We start from the raw sequence: 21,601 nt of genomic DNA on the forward strand, positions 1-21,601 counted from the left end.
AACGTGTTATAATGATGAAGAGGTAGGTAATAAAATATGAAATATGCTTATATTTATCATTTTTACATTAACAGTAGTTTTTTATGTAGATTACGACTTTTAAAGGAAACTAACATTAACACTCATCAATAAGTAGTCATGAATTGGAACAAGTGGAAAAGTAAAAATCCGCACGCATCAAATTTACGTTTTTGCGGCAAAAACGGCCGTATCTTTTTTTTACTTTAACTTAGAAGTTTGATTTTTTTCAGTTTCAAGGGATTGTAGACCTGAGTATGAGTATTTAGTTTTAATTTCATCTCGATTCCTCCACGCGTTCCCGGGATAAAGGGTCTTTTATTTACTGATAAAAATTGCGAGTTTATTTTAAAACTTTAATGTATGTCAGTAGGTACGCCTAAACCAAGTACATAGCGGCAGCATCGCAGCCAAAAAGGCGTTATTAACTAATTTATTACAGAAACAAACAAATTTCAAAATAAGACCGATATCAGAAAACATTTTAGTCTCCAAATACATCTTTAAAATCTGTCGGGTTTTACCAGCAGTTATAAGTTTTTTTATAACCTTGATCCACTAGATTCCAAATGCTAATAAGAGTCTTAAATGCTGACGTCGGCTGCTGGCCATCGGGTTTCTATCGGATACATTGCGGAGTGAGCGCATTTCACACCTTGCTCGAAATTAACCATCAGATAATTATTGGAAAAACATAGCTAGTATGTATATTTTGACACAATTCCAACTCAATAAATCGGATAGATCTAATAATGCTGCTGAATGAATAATGATCTAAACATGCTGGAGGTCATTTGCCACGGGTATTGGCGCTGTTGTTTAATATATGTTTAAGGCACTCGTACCTACCTGCCGCTCTTATGCGCACTATAGTCGTTCTGCTTGTTAAGAATAAAACGGGAGATGTGTCCAATAAAAGCAATTATAGACCCATATCGTTGGCCACCGTAGTGGCGAAGGTGCTGGACGGCGTGTTTGACGGCCTGTTAACTAAACACCTTAGCATCCATAATGCCCAGTTCGGGTTCCGATCTGGGTTATCTACGGAAACCGTTGTGTTATGCCTCAAGCATGTGGTTCGGTACTATACCAACAGGAAAACACCAGTATATGCGTGTTTTCTTGACTTAAAGAAGGCCTTCGATATGGTCTCATACGACATGCTTTGGTATAAATTGCGTTGTGAGTCGGATCTTCAGGATGAAGTCACCGAGTTGTTTCAATATTGGTATGCTAATCAGTCAAATAGTGTGAGATGGGCAGGTACGTGCTCTAATGGGTATAGGCTGAATTGCGGCGTGCGACAGGGGGGGCTGACGTCGCCCAAGCTCTTCAGTCTATACGTTAAAAACCTGACTGGTGAACTCAACAAGACTTTGTTGTTGGGTGCTCGATTGATGGTACTTTTATCAATAGTATAAGTTACGCAGACGATATGGTCTTGTTGAGTCCATCAATTAGTGCACTTAGGAAGCTGCTCGGGATTTGTGAAGGATATGCGGTCGCCCATGTCTTCAGGTATAATGTACAGAAGAGCGAGTTCCTAATATTTAAGCCAAAGGGGGGTACCGTGGGTACAGTTCCACCAGTGTACCTGTACGGAACGGAACTTAAACGAACCTCGCAGTTCAAATACCTGGATCACTGGGTGACTGAAGACTTGTCAGACTGCGTGGATATAGAAAGAGAGAGGAGATCCGTGGCCGTTCGCTGTAATATGCGCGCCCGCAGGTTTGCACGATGTACGAAACAGTTTCTACACGTGCAGCCTGTGGGTGAGATATTCTATTAGTACCCTAATACACTAAGGGTACAATACAACAACGCATTTAGGATGCTGATAGGGCTGCCATTATGCGTAAACGTGCGGCATCCCTGATGCGACGCGTGTGCGCCAGCTCCAACAGCCTCCTACGCGTGGTAGCCAGCAGGCTTGATTGTCCGTTCCAGCAACACTGGATGAAATTACATGTCCGGTGACAGCGGGCAATCTAGACTGCGCATTTTAAAATTGGAAATTATTTTTAGTTTTTGTTTTAGCCTTAAGTAATACTAACATTATTTTTATTTCTATTTCGTTTATTGTTTTGTTACATTGTTACTAACCAAGACATGGATACCTAATGTGTCTGAAATAAAGCTTTCAATTCAATTCAATTCAATAAGACCGTGGCGTCACTATAGCAGTTCTAAATAAATTTAAGAAAAAAAAAACCGACTTCAATGAGGAAGACCGGTGAAAGAACGATTATTGTTGATTTTGGATTTCATACAATGAAATTAAAAAGACAACGTCCTACGCTTAATTATGTAGAAAAGGAGGTAACATGTTTTTTTTGTCACTGCACTCACCTTGACACATTTCAGATTTGCCCTATGGTTGAGTGGTAGGATACTGCGGGTAGGTATAGGGTATTTGACTGTATTTAAGATAAATTATTTCACACCATGCAAATGCAAAGCACCAAATAATTATAAAGAAAAATAAATAAGATAGAACTGTAATAATAATGTGCCTTGAAAACCTAACTGCTTGACAAACATGCAAAGAGAACAAATTGCCAAACGTGAACTATGCATCGTTCAAGAGTTCCATTCTGTTCATCATCAGCAGTTCCACTTCATCAAATGTCACTTCTACAAATGTACTTGATTTGTTGATGAAAATACTAAGATCACTATATATATTTGAGGAGTTCCCTCGATTCCTCATGGACCCCATCGTCAGAACTTGAACTTGACGAAAATTTGTCTTGAAAATCTAATTTACTTAACAAACACAGCGAAGAGGACAAATCGCCAAACGTTTACTATGCGTCGTTGAAGAGTTCTATTGTGATCATCATCAGCAGTTCCACTTCATCAAATGTCACTTTTTTAGATGTAAATGCTTGATTTGTTAAAGAAAATACAAAAATCACTACATGTATGCCTTTCACATTTGAAGAGTTCCCTCGATTCCTCATCAGAACTGAGTTTTGACAAAAACGGGACGGGAATCTGTATATATATAAATTCAAATAAAAAAATAATTTTCAAAATCGGTTCAGAAATGACGGAGTTATGGAGTAACAAACATTTGAAGTCGGTTAAAAAAGAAACTGATTTGACTAAAAGGAGAATCCCTATTCTTATGCACGACCATCCCGTCAGCGAACGTGGGCAGGGCCGTGCAGCTGCAGGGTGGGGGAATTTTTCATCTTGCAGCTATCATATGGAAAATTATAAAATTCTGTAATTACGAGTATAATTATGATTGCCTTTGAAACTATTAACATTTGCTAAATAAGTTCAATTGCCAGCTTATTGTAAGCTGCTCTACATATTAGTCCTCAGCGGCGGCGGCTTTCGATTTTAGGGATGCCGATCATATTCGATAACTTTTCACCTTCAATCCCGGAAACTCTCTTATTCCCAGACGTATAAGATAATACTTGCTATTTTAATAATTACGAGGCGTTTGTTAGTCGTATACCTCGAAATCAAAAAATCCTTGTAGATTTTCACCTATTCGCGTTTCGCCGTGATAGCGTATTTTGTTGTAGCGTGTAATATCGGTGGTATATTTTGTTACTCGCATATATTTTCAATAGATGTTTACAACAGTAGCAAATTTTGATATAGCATGTATAATCAATAGCCTATTTAGTTAGCCGCAAATATTTTTCATCGCATTTTACCTGGTAATATTGTTGTAGTGTATTGTATTAATCGTAAAAAAATGGCTATATCACTGGGATATAATAAACATACGGTCGCTTATTGAAATCATTGTTACAGCTATACATTAACTAGCTTTGGTGAATTTGTTGCTTAGGAAATCTACCTTTAAGAGGCTGTCAATACCTAAAGCGCGCACACTGTCTATTTGTATCGGAGTAAATGAGATATCACTGTCGCATGTTACTGGGCCTGGGCAAGGGAATAATAAGAAAAATATTTAAATAAAAAAAAGTGGATTATTAGTGTAATATTTTACTCAACAGCGGTTTAGATATAAATGTTTTGAAATTGTGATTTTAATTGCAGACCCATAAGTCAAAACAATAAAGACATAGAACCGTTTAATTGTGATTTTAAGAACAATCTTTGCAATTATTTTCTATCGAGCCGATTTCGTTCAATCATGTATCGAGTACAACCACGGTCTTTGAAATATAATTAATATGAACATATATTTTTCTTACTTGACTAAAACAAAGGTCTTTCTTAAAAAACTGTTTAAGTAACATCAATTTCAAGGACATTGGGTGTTGACAGCCTCTTAATGCGAACACGATGATTTGGGAAAGGAGTTGTAGAAATTTATACAATTGAAACATATCACACTCATAACCAGGAGATAAACTACAAGTGCGAAATGCATTTACAAAACAAAACTATAGAGGTATAGTGCTTAAAGGAAGTATCGCGATATGTAATTACACATTACAAACAAATATCTATCGAGATGAAAAGCGACTATAGTGAGGAAAGGTAGGAAAGTAAATATACTATGAATTTTATACACCATTGCAATTGGCGACCAGAAATCATACTACAAGAAAAAAAATCTGTTCAGAAATGTTGAGATCGCGGCGAAACGCGAATAGGTGAAAAGCTACAAGGATTTTTTGATTTCGAGGTATACGACTAACAAACGGTTCATGGTTACAACTGGGCGAAATTTTCGTAGAATGAGCAACACCCAACTGTGAGGCGATTGAGACATAATGACGCTGTTAAACTGCAAAGTAATTATCATTGATGATTCTACTAGGTAGGTACGAGTAGTATACGATATGCGGCGCCTAATTCGGTCCATAATTATAAATAAACCAATAATTGTTTAGAATGTTGATGTTGGTATGCACACAGACAAAATGGTTGTCTACAGCTACTTTAGCTGTTTAGATGAGAGTTACTCTTGCAAGTACTGATTTTATAATTTATTTACTCGAAGTATTTTTTAATAGAAGCCCTTGAAAGTGGCTGCGCTTTGCGCTCCCTTTGGCTTTACGTGCCTCCTTATATTAGAACCTAATTAAAATTATGTTACTACCTGGTTACCTATTAACCATTAGATGTAACGTACTGATAATGCCTTTGTAATTACCTACATACGTATGTTCTGCAATAGAAATGCACATTTAAGTACCTGATAACAGATGCATCTACGCTGCTGCAACAATAAGAGCTAATGTACAACTCGCTTTGATTCCACAAGACCTTGTTTGTGATGTGCAACTAGCTACATTCGCTTGCAACGATGTGCAGGGCGCGGGGCAGTCGTCACGTGCCGCGGGAAGGGCTGCGGGGGGTGGCCGCAAGGTCGCGCTGCTTCCGTGTGCGCACGATATGGCAAAGCGCGAACGTATATAACCTATGGAAATTATGCACCTCGAACGTATTTCGTAACACTTATTTGCATCGCATTTATAGGTTGCGTTGCGTTTCCATGGACATAGGCTAATCGCGGCGAGTGCATACATCTACTTATCTTATTTTGAGTAGTGAGTTGACACTGATGCACGAAAGAACAACCATAAATTTGTTTTTATCGTTTAGGATTTTTACCTTAGCTATGTACATGAAACGATACTTTCCTTGCAATGATTTAACAGAATTAGAACAGTAGGTATAGCCGTCCGGCCACTGCGACCTACGTATGTACATTAACGACACAAGCTAAACAAAAATAGCTATTTACTTTACACTTTCTCGATTGCTTTAACGTCACATACTGTATGTTGTTTTGAACACCCTACCGGTCACAATAATAATATTGCCATTTAATACTATTGTTTGAGCACATATTCTGCTAATACCTATTGGAGAAAAATACTATTAAAAGGCAGTTAGGTACCTACACCTAGTCACTCTAATAGTCAGCGCATGGCTACGTTTACCTCAGCGAAGCGTTGCGCAATAATCGTAACCCTGCACTTGAACTGCAACTGCATTACATACGAGTAGGTATAACGTTACATCGATTACACTGTATAGACGTGTAGAACAAAAGTGGCAGCCTTGTAAAGACTGTCCAGGATAAAAAGTGGTCATGCATATCTTTTTACCGATTGCACATTTTCAAGCAGTTCTTTTATTTTTAATAATCGTATTATATTGTATGGGTAGGTATCGTATTATAATGTAGGCCAGCTAACTACGTAGAAAACAAATGCCTTAACCTAGCCCTTGATGGCCCCCGACCCCACGGCAGATCAAAAAAGCAATGGCTCGATGTCGTGAAAGCTAAATATGAGCGTAAACGGACTCTCATGTGAGGACGCTCAGGATCGCGCAAAGTGGAATAAGGTAATTAGGAAAGCGGACCCTGGCAAAGGCTGGGATAACGCTAGGTAGGAGAAGAGGAGAATGTATGAGTAGGTATGTGTAAATTGTGCCAAATATATTTCACAAAAAAATTATAATATTTATACTAACTACTGACTAATACACCTTAAAATACTAAAAACCCGTTTTGAGCCATGCCGGGTCCAAAGGTCCCCATCACACTAGCAGCGTTACGTTACCCCGCTGTATGGCGATGGAGACCTGTTGGACAAGCCATGACTCGGAATGGGGGTCATTTCCTTTCTCCCTGAGTCGCTTGCCAAGCTCTCGGAAGAGCTCACGCGCCTCCTGCCCCCGGGGCCCGGCTGTCTCGACGGCGACGGGCATGAAGTCGTAGGTGGCTTCCAAGGCAGAGTATTTCAGGCGCTTGTTTTTGGCGACAGTCTCTGCCGCTGAGTTTGCCGACTTGGCAGTGTGTCCTACATGGGATGCAGCAAATGTACTCACACAGGTTGCATCCCATATAAGACACCGCCTCTCTACCAGGGAACCAGCGTCAGCCCGTCGGGTCGTTTGCCGTCTGTTCGAGACAGCCCTGGTGGTTCCAGGAGGCACGGAACAGCTACCGAGAGCTTCGCTCGATGAACGATTTCTCTCGACTAACTACCTCAATCTGAAATTAATTAGAAAAAAGTTAGGTATTGTAAAAACAGAATGTAACAGGTATAATTTGGATTATCTAATTAAAAATAAATTAAAAATATTTTAACAGCAAAACTTGGTAACGACTTTGTATAAAGCCGGAAGCTTAAATAATATTGCTAAATTTTTATTGCCAAAGTGCACAAATTATTTAAAACGGTGCTGCTTTTTAATGTGGACATACTTTACTAAGTTTAGGCTGCGTAATTTTTTAAACTTCGTAAGTATTTGTAATTTAGAAACGAAAAATTGGTGACTGTCGCGCACACTCGCTTGGAAAGGGCGATGATGATATGTTATGTCATGTTATATTACGTTACGTAACGCTATATTATGTTACGTTATGTGGTTCATGTTCTTTTATAATTTTCAAAATTTAACTGTACGTTTTTTATCAAATTACTCGTTGGATGGCAGTAAAAAAATAGCATGTCACTGAAAAGTACCCTAAGTTTGAAGGGTAATGAAGTACAGGCTTGTCGGAGAACTAAATTCTGGTGATAAAACCACGTTCTAATAAAGTAGATTCAGACAAATTGTACCTATTTTATTAATGTGACACTGATTTTTACTCCCTTTTGTAAAGTACAACTTTTCGCAATCCGCGTATTCGCGTCTAACGACAATCCCAAAGCAAACAAGTAGGGTATTAAAATTCAATAATAATTTTCGCATATATTCAAAATGACTGCGGTAGGAATATTTTAACTAGAATAACATACCTATCTATACGAAGGATCGATTCAGACACAGCTAAGAAATTTATTTTCAAAGTGAGGATTTCTATTCTATGCATTTTTTATTTTCTTTGGATCTGCTTAGTTATTGTCACTGTAATGTTTAAATTCATTTAAAAATATCATCATAAATATGGAATTTGTACCGTATACCGTGTGAAAATGAAGAGGATTATTTTATTTATTTAAACTTTATTGAACAAAATACAAAAAAAATATTACAAATGGCGGACTTAAAGGCATTCTCTGCCAGTCAACCGTACCGGTAAACAGAAATTTAATGAAATTTTATGGGTACACCTACTATATTTAACAGTTCCAAATTAGGCAGTACCCTATTGGCAACATTATCATAGTTATTAATTGTTGTAAACAATGGGCATGATTTTAATATGTGGTTAACAAGAGTAAGTTATGTTTGTTTAGTTAGTTAACATATCTAAGATTTCTTTAAGACACATGAAATTTGTTATTTTTTGCTTAGTGGCAGATAATACTCAAATATTGTATCAAAAATGTTAGTACCGAAAATCCCGGGAGTACCGGGAATTTAATAATTTTGAAATTCCGGTTCTTTGCTTGGCTGGAAACACCGAGATATCCTGGTACTTTTGGTACCGGTATTTCCCGGGAGCAAACCCTCTACTTACCTAAGTAATCTGCAAGTGACGGCATTACAAAACGCGTGGTACATTACATTGTTCTATCTATACCTAAATACGGATGTACGGAATGTCCTCGCGCAATCATAATACCGCGTTTTATAGGTATGTATTACGATTTGTTAGCATTAAAATAAACCTCATAAGAAGTAACCGTGCCTTTAGTTTTGCGACATGACATTACAAGTATTACAACCATATTACAACTATATGATGTGAGTAGCGGGAATGTTTATTCGTTGATACTTTAGATTAGATTAATACTTTAGACTCACTTTAGAGAGAGAGAGTGTGTGTGTAGATATGTTGTTCGTTCGTACCTGCTTCTAGTTTTATTCTTAACTGTATTAACAAAACACTGCCTATTTATTTATTTCTGGTAGATACATAGAGACGTTTGATCCGTGAATCATCAGAAACATTTTTCGTATAAAATAGGTAGGTGTAAGTACATTTCTATTCATATATGTAAAACAGCTATCCTCAGAAACTGCCTATTCCAATCCATATAGAAACTCCTCTAGATAGATTAAATATAATAGGCAGTCAACCTCCAGTTACCTCGTCAAGTTTATAACAGAAGATTTAACCAATTAGGGCTTGTAAAAATCTATATAATGAGTATTTAATATCACATAACAAATATTTCAATAAATAAAATATTATAGCCCCCTTCATGGCAACTGGAGTTTCAAAGGGCCGCAGTTTTGTATGGACGTTAATTTAATACTATAACTTCGATGTCTGTTTTATTGTAATTGAAATACGTATTGTGATTCAGTGACAAAGGTTTAAGTTTTGTTTTGTGTGTACAGTGCGCCTAACGCGAGCTCGGCACCGCCGTATGAGCTGACGGCGAGCGCGGGCAGCTGCGCCGACGCGGGCGGCGCGCTGCTCCCCGCACAGCCGCACCAGCCACACTCCTCGCAGCCGCGTCATGACCCGCGCAAGAGAAAGGACAAGCACTTGTAAGTGTACAGCTTCAAGCGTCTAAAATACGCGTAAATAAGAACGTGTCGCTGTAACGTGCGTCCAGCGGCGCGTTCGGCGGGGCGTGCAACGTGGTGTCGAGCTCCCAAGGAACTTGAGTAGCGTGCACTAAGGCCGCTCGCATACGTTTGCGTTTAGTTTTACATGGCCCTGCACGCCCCGGCGGGTCACCCCGCTAGGCTAGAGCGACCCAGTTTGCACACTAACCCGAGGGCTACGAAACGACGCTCGATAATGACGCCGACCGCCATGCATTTGTATTTAGTCATCAATGTATGGCGTCAGCCTCGAGCGTGGGTTCCGTGGCCCAGGCGTAAGGTTCCTCGGCAAATCAACTTTAAATTCTACATACATACATACATACTGGGTAGGTAAAATTTTCAGTTATCCAATTATATTTATACACCAAATAAAATAATCGAAATTCAAAGTAGCAAACATTTTATGAACAACATTTTTGTCTATGTAAATAGTTTTGTTTATAAGTCAACAGAAAATGATTTCTCATTTTGGTTGTTATTAACCCTTTTCCAGGCCGCACCAATCTACAAGGTTTTCCCAAAAAATCCAAATATATTCCAATTAAACCAGCTTTGATGATTCATTTGAAGACAAGTAACATTTCCTGAAAGTGTAATCTAACTTGAACCTTAAATCTGAATGCTAAAGTTGAAATTCTAATAAATCGTATGATGCCTGGAAAAGGGTTAACCCATACTAACTATATTGACAATGTTTTTAGGAGACAGTGCCGCTTACAAACACTATTCATTAGACTTTTCAAAAAATGCTACGAAGCAGAGTTTCGTTTTGACATTGTTATATTGTTTCAGTGATTTTTGACTACATGAACCATCAGATATCGTAAATTTTGTTGCAATTTCGAAACAGCTACAACGTAATTGAATTAAAGGAATTTCGAAAAACCATTTCTAGAAGATGATCAATTGATCAGTTAAGGTTCTTCTTGCATTTATTTACTGTATTATCTATTTAATATTTCCAGCTCAATTCGGTATACATAGGTATACAGATCCTTTTCACGCCACAATGGTGCACCATAATTGCTACAAAATTTACGAATCATAACTGAAAATCTCTGTCCGATCTAGCGAGGCGTGAAAGTACAGTCAAGTGTAAAAATATGGGTTTACACATCTTACTCAAAAATATGTCCCATAGCATCTTATTCCAGTGTAATAAGAGCGTAGTATATATTTATGAGACGATTCTTTCGATACATATTTTTGCACTTGACTGTACCTCATTTAAACGATACTCGGTGTTACAGTGGCGCTGACCGCTTCGAGATGTCCAGCTGCGAACCGAACCTGCACGCCACAGCCATACCCTCCTCGCCGAGCTCCAATCGTAAACGCAAGGGATCATCTTAGTAAGTTGCTTTAATCATCTGCGGGCTGTGGCCGATGAACTAAATATTTAAAAACCAAGAGCGTCGCCAGCCGATCGACCAGTAGGGGCTAGTTGATATCGCCGAAGGCCCAGCGGAGCGGTGTGCAGGGGCATACATTGTATGTAATATTTAGTCCTCTGGCAACGCCCATGTTAAAAACACGATTGTACCAGACAATATATTGGAGATACTTTAAACAATGAAATCACTTTCTAGGTACATATTGTACCTACATACTTCGTCGTTTTTTTGAACACTCATAACTTGGGTTCGGATTATACCAGATAAACAAAATTCTCGGGATATAATGTTAATAGTGGACTTATAAAGCATAAAAAAAAAGAACCCCGATTTTGTCATTGACTCACTCACTCACTTACTGATGATCATCAAAACCCTTAGGATACTTCCTGAAGTCCTAGGAAGCTGAAATTTGGTGCGTAAGATAGTATTAGTACACAAACAACAAGAAAATGCAAAAAAAAATTTCCGCTAAGGGAGTGAATAGGGGGGTGGAATCTTGTATGGGGAATCAATAACCGCTAAACCGATTTAATTAAAATTTGGTATTTAGATAGTTTTTATTATGGGGATCAATATAGAATAGTTTTCATCCCCAAAATCACCCCGTCAGAGTGAAAAGACGGAGGAAAAGGGCGCTAGGGGGAAAAGGGGGTTGAAGTTTGTATGGGGAATCAGTAAAAAAAGCAGATTGTATAAAAGATGCCCTCAGATATGTATTTCAGGATTTTTATAGTAAATCACCCCCAACCCTTTAAATTAGGGAATGGAAGATTGTCATAAGCGACTTACAAAAAATAGTGAAATCCCACCAAAGACATTTTCAAGTATATGCTGGAGGCCTTGGTCACTTTTTCTTAGTATATGACATTTATTTCAGTTTATAGTTTATATAGTAGTGTTTCTACTTGAAACAAAAACAAATTAAAATATTTTCGGAAAACTTCTAATAGTAAAAACATTTTCATGTAAAATGTAACCAAGACGATACCATAAGGCTCGCACTGTCGAAAAGTTATCAGATCTCTTGAAGAGCCAAGCTTCTAACTTTACAAGGCCTAACTTCACAAACTCTTCTCCTTAGTCAAAATTTATGGCTTGGCCATTTCGTTACTATAAGAAGTATTGTTTAATAAAAATTAATGTATAGTGAATTCATTTTTCATCTTTTTAGGGTTCCGTAGCCAAATGGCAAAAAACGGAACCCTTAGGTATAGATTCGTCATGTCCGTCTGTCTGTCCAATTCTGTCACAGCGACTTTTTTCCGAAACTATAAAAGCTATACTGTTCAAACTTGGTAAGTAGATGTATTCTATGAACCGCATTATGATGTTTACACAAAAATAGAAAAAAAAAACAATAAATTTTGGGGGTTCCCCATACTTAGAACTGAAACTCAAAAAATATTTTTTCATCAAGCCCATACGTGTGGGGTATCTATGGATAGGTCTTTAAAAATGATATTGAGGTTTCTAATATCATTTTTTTTCTAAACTGAATAGTTTGCGCGTGAGACACTTCCAAAGTGGTAAAAAGTGTCCCCCCCCCCCCCGTAACTTCTAAAATAACAGAATGAAAAATCAAAAAAAAATATATGATATACATTGCCATGCAAACTTCCACCCAAAAATTGGTTCGAACGAGATCTAGTAAGTAGTTTTTTTTTAATACGTCTTAAAATATAAAAAAAAAAAATTTTTCATCAAACTCATACGTGTGGGGTATCTATAGGATAGGTCTTCAAAAATGATATTTAGGTTTCTAATATCATTTTTTTCTAAACTGAATAGTTTGCGCGAGAGACACTTCCAAAGTGAAAAAATGTGTCCCCCCCCCCCCCCCCCCCCCCCCCCCCCTGTAACTTCTAAAATAACAGAATGAAAAATCTAATAAAAAATATATGATATACATTACCATGCAAACTTCAACCGAAAATTGGTTTGAACCAGATCTAGTAAGTAGTTTTTTTTTAATACGTCATAAATGGTACGGAACCCTTCATGGGCGAGTCCGACTCTCACTTGGCCGCTTTTTTATACAATACTTCTTGTGGTAGCGAAACGGCCAAGCTTCATAGGTATATTGACTAAGGAGTAGAGTTTGTGAAGTTAGGGCTTGTAGAGTTAGAAGCTTGGCTTTACAAGAGATCTGATAACTTTTTGACAGTGCGAGCCTTATGGTGTCGTCTTGGCTACATTTTACATGAAAATGTTTTCCTTGGGATACTATTTTCCATATAAGGCGGCATACAACTTTTGGCTGCCTACATTACATAAGTATACTTTATTCAATGACCAGAACAAAATCCACAACGCAGGTTTCGTGCAAAGCCACAATGAGCATTTTCTAACAAACTTCGTAAACTTCGTCCAATACTTCACAAAAGTCACCTTCAGCCACAAGCATCGTAAAAACAACACAAGTTTACAAGGTAACAAAGTACACGGTCCTACATAAGTAAAGTAAAAACAAACAATGTTATGAACAACTCCGTAACATTCCGTCGCCTTAATTTTTTTTGTAACTTGTGCGTACTTTACCTAGGTGCTACAAAAAGGTCTTGAATATAGTAGGTTAGTAGGTACCGTCAATGTGCCAAACATTGCTGAACTATAATGCATCGATCGTAACAGCGTACAATCAAAGAGAATTGAGTAGATCTTTGGTACAATGTGCCTCTGTGAACATTAGACCTTCGCATTGAATACCCCGTCATCGCAAATAAGTGAATACAATGAAAGCAATTAGAGCTGAGTGGAGGCAGCGGCTGCGACCAGCGTCGGGCGCGTTGCCGGGCGACGATGGCATGGCAGCCGAAGCCCTCAGCGCCCACCTGTGAACCCGGCCCCTCACCAGCACCACTGACACTTATCAAAATGCCACCTCTCAAACTTTTTAAAGGGGTTATGTCGTTATTGTTACCGGTTTGAATGTCGCGTAAAAGTCGAGCAATACAATATGGCCATTTATACTTATACGGATTCAGTTAAATTAACTCATTGAATTGACTTTAGTAAAATGTTATGCGAGTCATTTTGTTTCTATGATTTTGCTTCGCGAATACATTTTTAAGTAATAATATTCAGTACAGTGTATCTCATGGCTAAACGATATGGACATAAATCACTTTAGATGAATACTATTGGATACCTTATTTATCCCTTATTATTGGATATCTTATCTACTTCAATGTGGGCTGTATACACTCCTCGAGACACCCCGAGACAGGCCGAGAACGAGTGTGTACAATTATTGTACATACTGCTCTCTTCTCGTCTTGCGGTTCTTCGATTGGATCGGAGCGTTACCGAGACTCTCGTCGAGAGACCCCGAGACAGGACGAGATCGAGTGTGTACATACTACTCCCTTCCTGTCTCTCGCTTACTCTTCTCGTCTTGCTGTTCTCTGATGGGATCGGAGCGGTGCCGAATCTTTCGGAGAGACGTTTTCGACGAGTGTGTACAGCCGGCGTTATACCCATAATAGGTAAACTCAAATGGCCCAAATAAGTAATTGGTTTTTAAGGCCTTTCAACGTAGTATTTATTAGTTTTAGAATAAAATAGTAAGCAATGCTTACTGCACATAAGTAATGAGAAATATGTTCTAAAGTTACAAAATTATTTAAGATTGAATGTACTTCTCGTCCATGTCGCGTAGCAACGGGGCAGCGTCCGCGTATAATTATAATTACCAATGTTATGATACTCATGATTGAGCCGCCAATGCCTCACGACGTGTGCTAATTGAGCAATCTAAGTTTAGTCCGCAAGGGCATCCGCGTTCATTACTTCAGGTAATTGATGCGTTTGGGTTACTCCTCAATTACTGATCTCCTTTATTATTTAAGTTATATCATCATAAGGTGATAGTCTTCTATTAATTGTACGAGTATAGTCTACTCGACAAACTGAAAACGGTGAGAAATAGAGATACTACTCCTCAAAATACGTGTTTATACTCCTCATTAGAATCGTAATGATGTCTAAAAAATGTATTCGAAGCGTTTATTAGCACACAAAAAATATCAAAACCTATAAACATAATTTTTAAGAAAAACAAAACCGACTTCAGTGCGGGAGACCGGTGAAAGAACGATTATTGTTGATTGTAGATTTCATACAATGTAATTAAAAAGACAGAGTCCTACACTAATTATGTAGAAAAGGAGGTAACATGTTTTTTTTGCCACTGCACCCACCTTGACACATTTCAGATTTTCCCTATGGCTGACTGGTAAGATACCCGCAATAGGGTATTCGACTGTATTTAAGATAAATTATTTCACACCATGCATTAAATAAAGCACCAGATAATTATTTAAAAAACTAAATAGGATAGAAATATAAAAATGTGCCTTGAAAACCTAACTGCTTGGCAAAGAGAACAAATTGCCAAACGTGAACTATGCATCATTGAAGAGTTCCGTTCTGTTCATCATCAGCAGTTCCACTTAATCAGATGTCACTTCTACAAATGTAAATACTTAATTGGTTAATGAAAATACTAAGATCACTATATATTATGCCTTTAACATTTGAGGAGTTCCCTCGATTCCTCATGGACCCCATCGTCAGAACTCGACTTGACAAAAATTTGTCTTGAAAATCGAATTTGCTTAACAAATACAGCGAAGAGGACAAATCGCCAAACGTGTAGGTACTATGCGTCGTTGAAGAGTACCATTCTGATCATCATCAGCAGTTCCACTTCATCAACTGTAATTGCTTGATTTGTCAAAGAAAATCACTATATGTATGCCTTTCATATTTGAAGAGTTCTCTCGATTCCTCATGGACCCCATCGTCAGAGCTCGAACTTGACAAAAAATTGTTTTGAAAATTTCATTTACCTACTTAGCAAACACAACGAAGAGGAGAAATCGCCAAACGTGTACTATGCGTCGTTGAAGAGTTCCATTCTGATCATCATCAGCAGTTCCACTTCATCAAATGTCACTTTTTTAAATGTAAATGCTTGATAGGGGTCTCGGCGCCGAATACAATTTCATACCTTTTGGCGTCGAGACCCTTGGCCCGTGGGGTCCAAGTGCCCTTAAACTCTTTAAGGACCTTTCAAAAAGGTTAGCAGAAGTCACCGGCGACCGCAGAGCTGGCAGCTTCCTCGCTCAAAGAATTAGTCTTGCAATACAGCGAGGAAATGCTGCCAGTATCTACGGCACCATGCCGCAGGGGGATATTTTTTAGTATTTTATTTTAAGTTTAGTATTATTTATTTTTAGATTTAGGTTTTAAGTTTTATAGTGTATTCTACAAATTGTATAGTCATGTTACTCGAAATAAATTTATAACAAATGCTTGATTTGTTACAGAAAATACAAAAATCACTATATGTATGCCTTTCAAATTTGAAGAGTTATCTCGATTCCTCATGGATCCCATCATCAGAACTGAGTTTTGACAAAAAGGGACCAATCTGTATATATATAAATTCAAACAAAAAATTTTTTTTCAAAATCGGTTTAGAAATGACGGAGTTATGGAGTAACAAACATTTAAAAAAAAAAACCAAACAAAAAACATACAACCGAATTGATTTTGAAATCTTGAAGTCGGTTAATGAAAAGGGGAAAAGTAGATATTTCTTATTTCCCTAATATCTCAATAAGTATTAATATTTAAGAAATAAATATTAATATTATAAAAGTGAAGAATATTTCCAATGGAAAAGTTCATACTTGCAAAACTATCTCCATTATTTGTACTTTTTATTCAACGCTGAAAATAGGTATTCGCACGTGATTTTGGGTATGAGCGCGCGGCTTCAAAAGCAAGTATGTCACATTGAATATTCTAATATTAAATATTAATTGTCTACGTAAAAATTTTAATAAATTATGGCCTATTCTGAATACTTTAGAGAATCTATTGCTGTTAGAAGATTATTTTTCAACAAGTTAGGAAATTGTTTATTAACAAAATTTTCGGTAACTTCCTTCTTCATTGTAACCAAAACACGTATAAATAATTATCTTTCAGTCTTTTGGCTTCTTGGTACCCTTCTTATATACTCGTATGTACATGCTAAACAAGATCACTTTAAAAAAAGTTTTGAAGTAATTAATGGTTTGGTTATAATATTTTTTGTTAGTTTTCACCATTATTTTAAAATCTATTTTAAACATAGTATTAATTTTATTTTATTATAGTACATTGCGATACTAGTGCGAGAAATAAGAAATTCGAAACGAGTGGCGATATATTAAAACACGAGCGAAGGGAAATCGACTTTATTTGCGAATTACCTATTCGCACATATATCGTACAATGTTTTACAGTACATATGGCCCTTTAAATTTCCGAGAGTTAAGTAATGTGCTAATTATCGCACTAGTGCGGTAAAGTAGCACCATATGTACTATAAAAACTTTTATGACGTGATCTTATTAAGTTTGTATAAGAAAGGCTCCACGAGGCGAAATATGTTTACGCCAAAAATTTTTTCAATTAAATTTACGATACAAAAGTTCGAGAAAAATGTGTTACTTAATAATTGTCTAACTTGTTGGAAAAATAACTTTAAGATAAATTTATTACAATATTACATTCTTTGACATGTTTACACCATATATATGCCATTTTTTTTATTTTATATTTAGTACCCTTAAAATAATATCCGCCGCGCACTTATCCCAAAAATGAGACGCGGAGAGCTATGTTCAGGGTTGAATAAAAAGTATAAATAATGGAGTTACGGTTCTGCAAGTCAAGATTTTTTTGACTGAACATTTCCTCCTCTTTAATAATATTTATTCAGGTTTCTTAAATACATTTTGAGATATTGGCGAAAAAGGAAATGTTTTGTCTACAACTTTTGTTTTTGTTTTGTGTGCTAATCAACGCTACGAAAACATTTTTCTATCGGTACATATATCCTTCTAAATCCAATAAGTATTCGACTTCAAGATTTCATAAGGAGGAGGTTCTCAATCCGGTTGTGTGTTTTTTAAAATGTTTGTTACTTCATAACTCCTTCATTTGTAAACCGATTTAGAAAAATCGTTTTTTTTTTTGTTATTGAATTTATATATATATATATATTGGATCGTTCGATTGGATCCGTTTTTAAGTTATGTATATGATATAAGACGTAAGTTATTTATATAATATAAGACACATTAAAGCCCCTAGTGGCCCAGAAAAACGTTGGTGGCCTAGCGTACGACCTTCAATCCGGAGGACGCGAGTTCAAACCCGGGCCAATGAGTTTTTCGGACTTACGTACGAAATATCATTTTGTATTTACCAGTCGCTTTTTGGTGAAGGAGAACATCGTGAGGAAAGCGGACGAATCCCAATAAAGGCTAGTTTACCCTCTGGGTTGGAAGATCAGATGGCAGTCGTTTTCGCAAAAACTAGAGTTTACGCCAATACTTGAGCCGTGGCAAAAATCCGAGACAACGCGAGGAAGAAGACAAACGGTCAGAATTTGGTTTATTAACAGGATCAGCATTTAAAATTCAAATCAGATCTAAGTCTGTATCCGAACACAAGTTATTCAAATGCGCGACGCCCCGCGTTCTGCATACACTCAAGCAAGTAGGAACTCACAAACACATGTCTTGTCTTGACCCATGACAAAGTAAGGAGATTGATATGCGACTTGTTTTTTCTCGTTTCTGATCATTGTTTTAGAATGTTTAGATGTATCACATTGCTTTTAATAATATCCCCATCCCCAATTTACCCAGGTAAATTAATACCGACCGATAACCACTTTCGCATTTATAAGTATTATATGTTTACGCGATATTGTCCCATTTTGTATTTCTCACATAGCTAAAGGTTTTACTTGCCCTACAAAATCCCTACTAAGTATATGTATGATGTAAATAATATTACAAATATAATACGTGTAGGTAAATACAGGTAATATTATGAATGCGAACGTATATATAACTCTACCTGTGTCTGTTACCTCTGCATGCTTAAACTGCTGAACCGAAGAACAAAGGATAGTTTATTTTATCAACTTTGCTTCTCTGTTTGGCTCAAAGTTTGACTGGTAGAGAATGCCATTAAGTCAGCCTTTTGTAACTGTATATTTCTAATGTGCAATTAAGTTTAAATAAATAACTATCAAAAGTTGTTTGTTGTTACCTAGTCTTAAACTTGTTTTTCGTTTTCTGTGTAATGTTTAACTTTCAATGTGGTGCACAATAAAGAATTTTTTTTTTTTGTATCTCCTTGGATGGCAGGAAGCTTGAGTGGATATATATATCTAACACGTAGCAGCCCCTTTGTATCACAACCACAGCTATGCCCCCACGTTTGATTTTTTCGAATTTTTGATTTCCTAATATAAAAGTTAGGAGTTGAGCGTTTAAAAATTTGTATGAAATATGTTATCACTCCTAATTTTTACAATAATCAAATAATCTAAAAAAAAGTCAAATGTAAGCTATGGTTTATATACATCAAATTATGGAAAAATATTTTCCTTAATGTCAATATTCAAAGAGGAAACTACGTTTGTTTAGATAAGCGGCCGTCCCATTTCCTCTTAATGTCATGTAGAACGCCTGTTGGAACCTATTCACAGGCACACCAAGAGACGTCAGTGAACCAGTCGCAGCCGGCATTGGGACTATTGTAGAAAAAGTGAACAGTATAACGGTCTATGGATTGATGTTTGGGAGGACAATGAGATTGGGTTAATAGTAAAAACGTCCGGACACCTGCCGTAACAATGTTTTCACTAGTTATCGAGGCAGGCGGTGATTTGCGCCCACTAGATGGGCCCCTGAAACTGCCGTCGTGAAGACGACAAGGAGCAACACAGCTGTGAGTGGCTCAGGGGAGTCGAGAGGTGCACAGCAGAGAATGCTGGTAGAGAATGCCTCATGGCATTAAATCCGCCTTTTGTACTGTACTGTAAGATTTTTTCTTTTGTGCAATAAATATTAAATAAATAAATAAATACACCGCTTTCCACCCAGTGGCTGATAACAGCCTCTGTGCCAACTCGCGTCTTATGTATGTTTCACTTCCACCCCTGGAGCATATAGCTTTAACGATTCCTCTCTGGATGGCCAATGCAGGCAAGCCAGAGTTGAGAATTCTGAGGGTCCCCTTGAGGTCCTCTTCGATCGATCGACGAAGATACGCCGAAGTCGGAGACTCTGACCGACTCTCGGGAGTACTCGGGTCCATGGGGTCGTTACTCTCCAACAGCTTACCACAAGCTGCCATGCGGTTTGTTACTCCCCAACAGCTTGCCACAAGCTGCCTGCGATTATTATTAATATTATGAACTGTCGACCGTCTGGCCTAGTGGGTAGTGACCCTGCCTAGGCTGTCTACGAAGCCGATGGCCCCAGGTTCAAATCCTGGTAAGGGCATTTATTTGTGTGATGATAACAGATATTTGTTCCTGAATCATGGGTGTTTTCTATGTATTTAAGTATTTATATATTATATCTGTCATTGTCTAAAAAAATTATAATATTAATACTATAGGACATTATCAATTTATCATACAAATTGACTAAGTCCCACAGTAAGCTCAATAAGGCTGGTGTGGGTCAGGTGGGGTAAATATAAGACACGGGTAAAAATAAGACTTAAGTTTTTAACACGTATAAACTTATTATATTTCATTCCACACAAGACTTCTCGATAGATCGAATAGGAATGAAATACAATACGTTTTTGAGTGTTAAAAACTTATACCATTTAAAACTTTCGCGTTTTGAGCACATTCAAAAACATATTTAAAACCGGGTCTATAGAGAAAATAAAGGTAACAAAATTAATTTGCGAAGTAAGTATTTTATATATTGTATATGTATATCTTTGTCTGAGTACCCACAACACAAGGCTTCTTGAACTTACTGTGGGACTTAGTCAATTTGAAATATTAATATTTATTTATCATCATCATTCCACGCAGGCGAAGTCGCGGATAAAAGCTAATAAGTAATGTTATCTTAATACACGTGTAATTGTAGACGATACTGTATGTATGTATGTACTGTTTTTATTACTTTATTATTGTATTAGTGTAATATCATATAAGTAGGCATATTTTTAATATTCTACCTCATAAAAAAAAAAACATTGTTTGCATGCTGTTTGTGGACAGCTGAATAAGGAGGACAACAACAAATGTGAACATCTATAACTGTACCCTTTTCAATAAAATATATAATTTATGATTTATTCATGTCGACGTAATAAAGGATGTTGGATTAAATACATTTCAATTGCACTGAATGGAAAATTTATCTATTTATACCTATTCCTCAATAGGTGCTCAATTTTCTTCCCAAATCAAACATCGGCTATTAGTGAAGTCTACATACACCTAATAAAAATCTAGTGACATGCATCTTGTTGCATAGGTAGTTCGTTTCCATTCATGAGAAATCCCCACAAGTATTTCTATTGCCCCAATGTGTCTCTTATCGTATCTTACCTCAGTAAACAGAATCACGTACGTACCATGTGACGTGTACGGTGTTTGTGTTGCAGCGGAGCCGGCAGCGCGTGCGGCGACGACGACGGCGACGACGACACTCGCTCCACCCTTACAATGCCCGACAAGAAGTAAGTGCCCCTCCACCGGCCTTAACACTATATCCTACCCTATCCACCTACGTCTCTATTACGTAACCACTTCGTAAAACCGGAAGAATCCAATGGGCCTAAACTGGCTACCTGGCTTGATAAAATGGGCTTGTATTTATTTAAACGAATCCCATAGGGAAATTTCTTAGTGGATTATATGGTAACTGACACACTACTGCTATACTATATGA

General features: G+C 37.2%; 1 protein-coding gene across 7 annotated transcripts in view; it reads left to right on the forward strand.

Moving 5' to 3' along the window:
- The window catches only part of LOC133518194 (protein cycle), a 134,582-nt gene that overhangs the window by 94,298 nt on the left and 18,683 nt on the right, over window positions 1–21,601 (forward strand). For all 7 annotated transcript variants that reach the window (XR_009799453.1, XM_061851856.1, XM_061851850.1 and 4 more), the window contains 3 exons: window positions 9,211–9,363; window positions 10,677–10,778; window positions 21,315–21,389. Coding sequence is in view for 6 of the 7 variants with exons in the window: in XM_061851856.1 (XP_061707840.1) it covers window positions 9,211–9,363; window positions 10,677–10,778; window positions 21,315–21,389 (330 nt within the window). In the remaining variant the exon portion in view is untranslated. The remainder of the gene's footprint in view (window positions 1–9,210; window positions 9,364–10,676; window positions 10,779–21,314; window positions 21,390–21,601) is intronic.

The sequence above is a fragment of the Cydia pomonella genome, chromosome 1 (assembly GCF_033807575.1).
Source record: "Cydia pomonella isolate Wapato2018A chromosome 1, ilCydPomo1, whole genome shotgun sequence".
Lineage (NCBI taxonomy): Eukaryota > Metazoa > Arthropoda > Insecta > Lepidoptera > Tortricidae > Cydia > Cydia pomonella.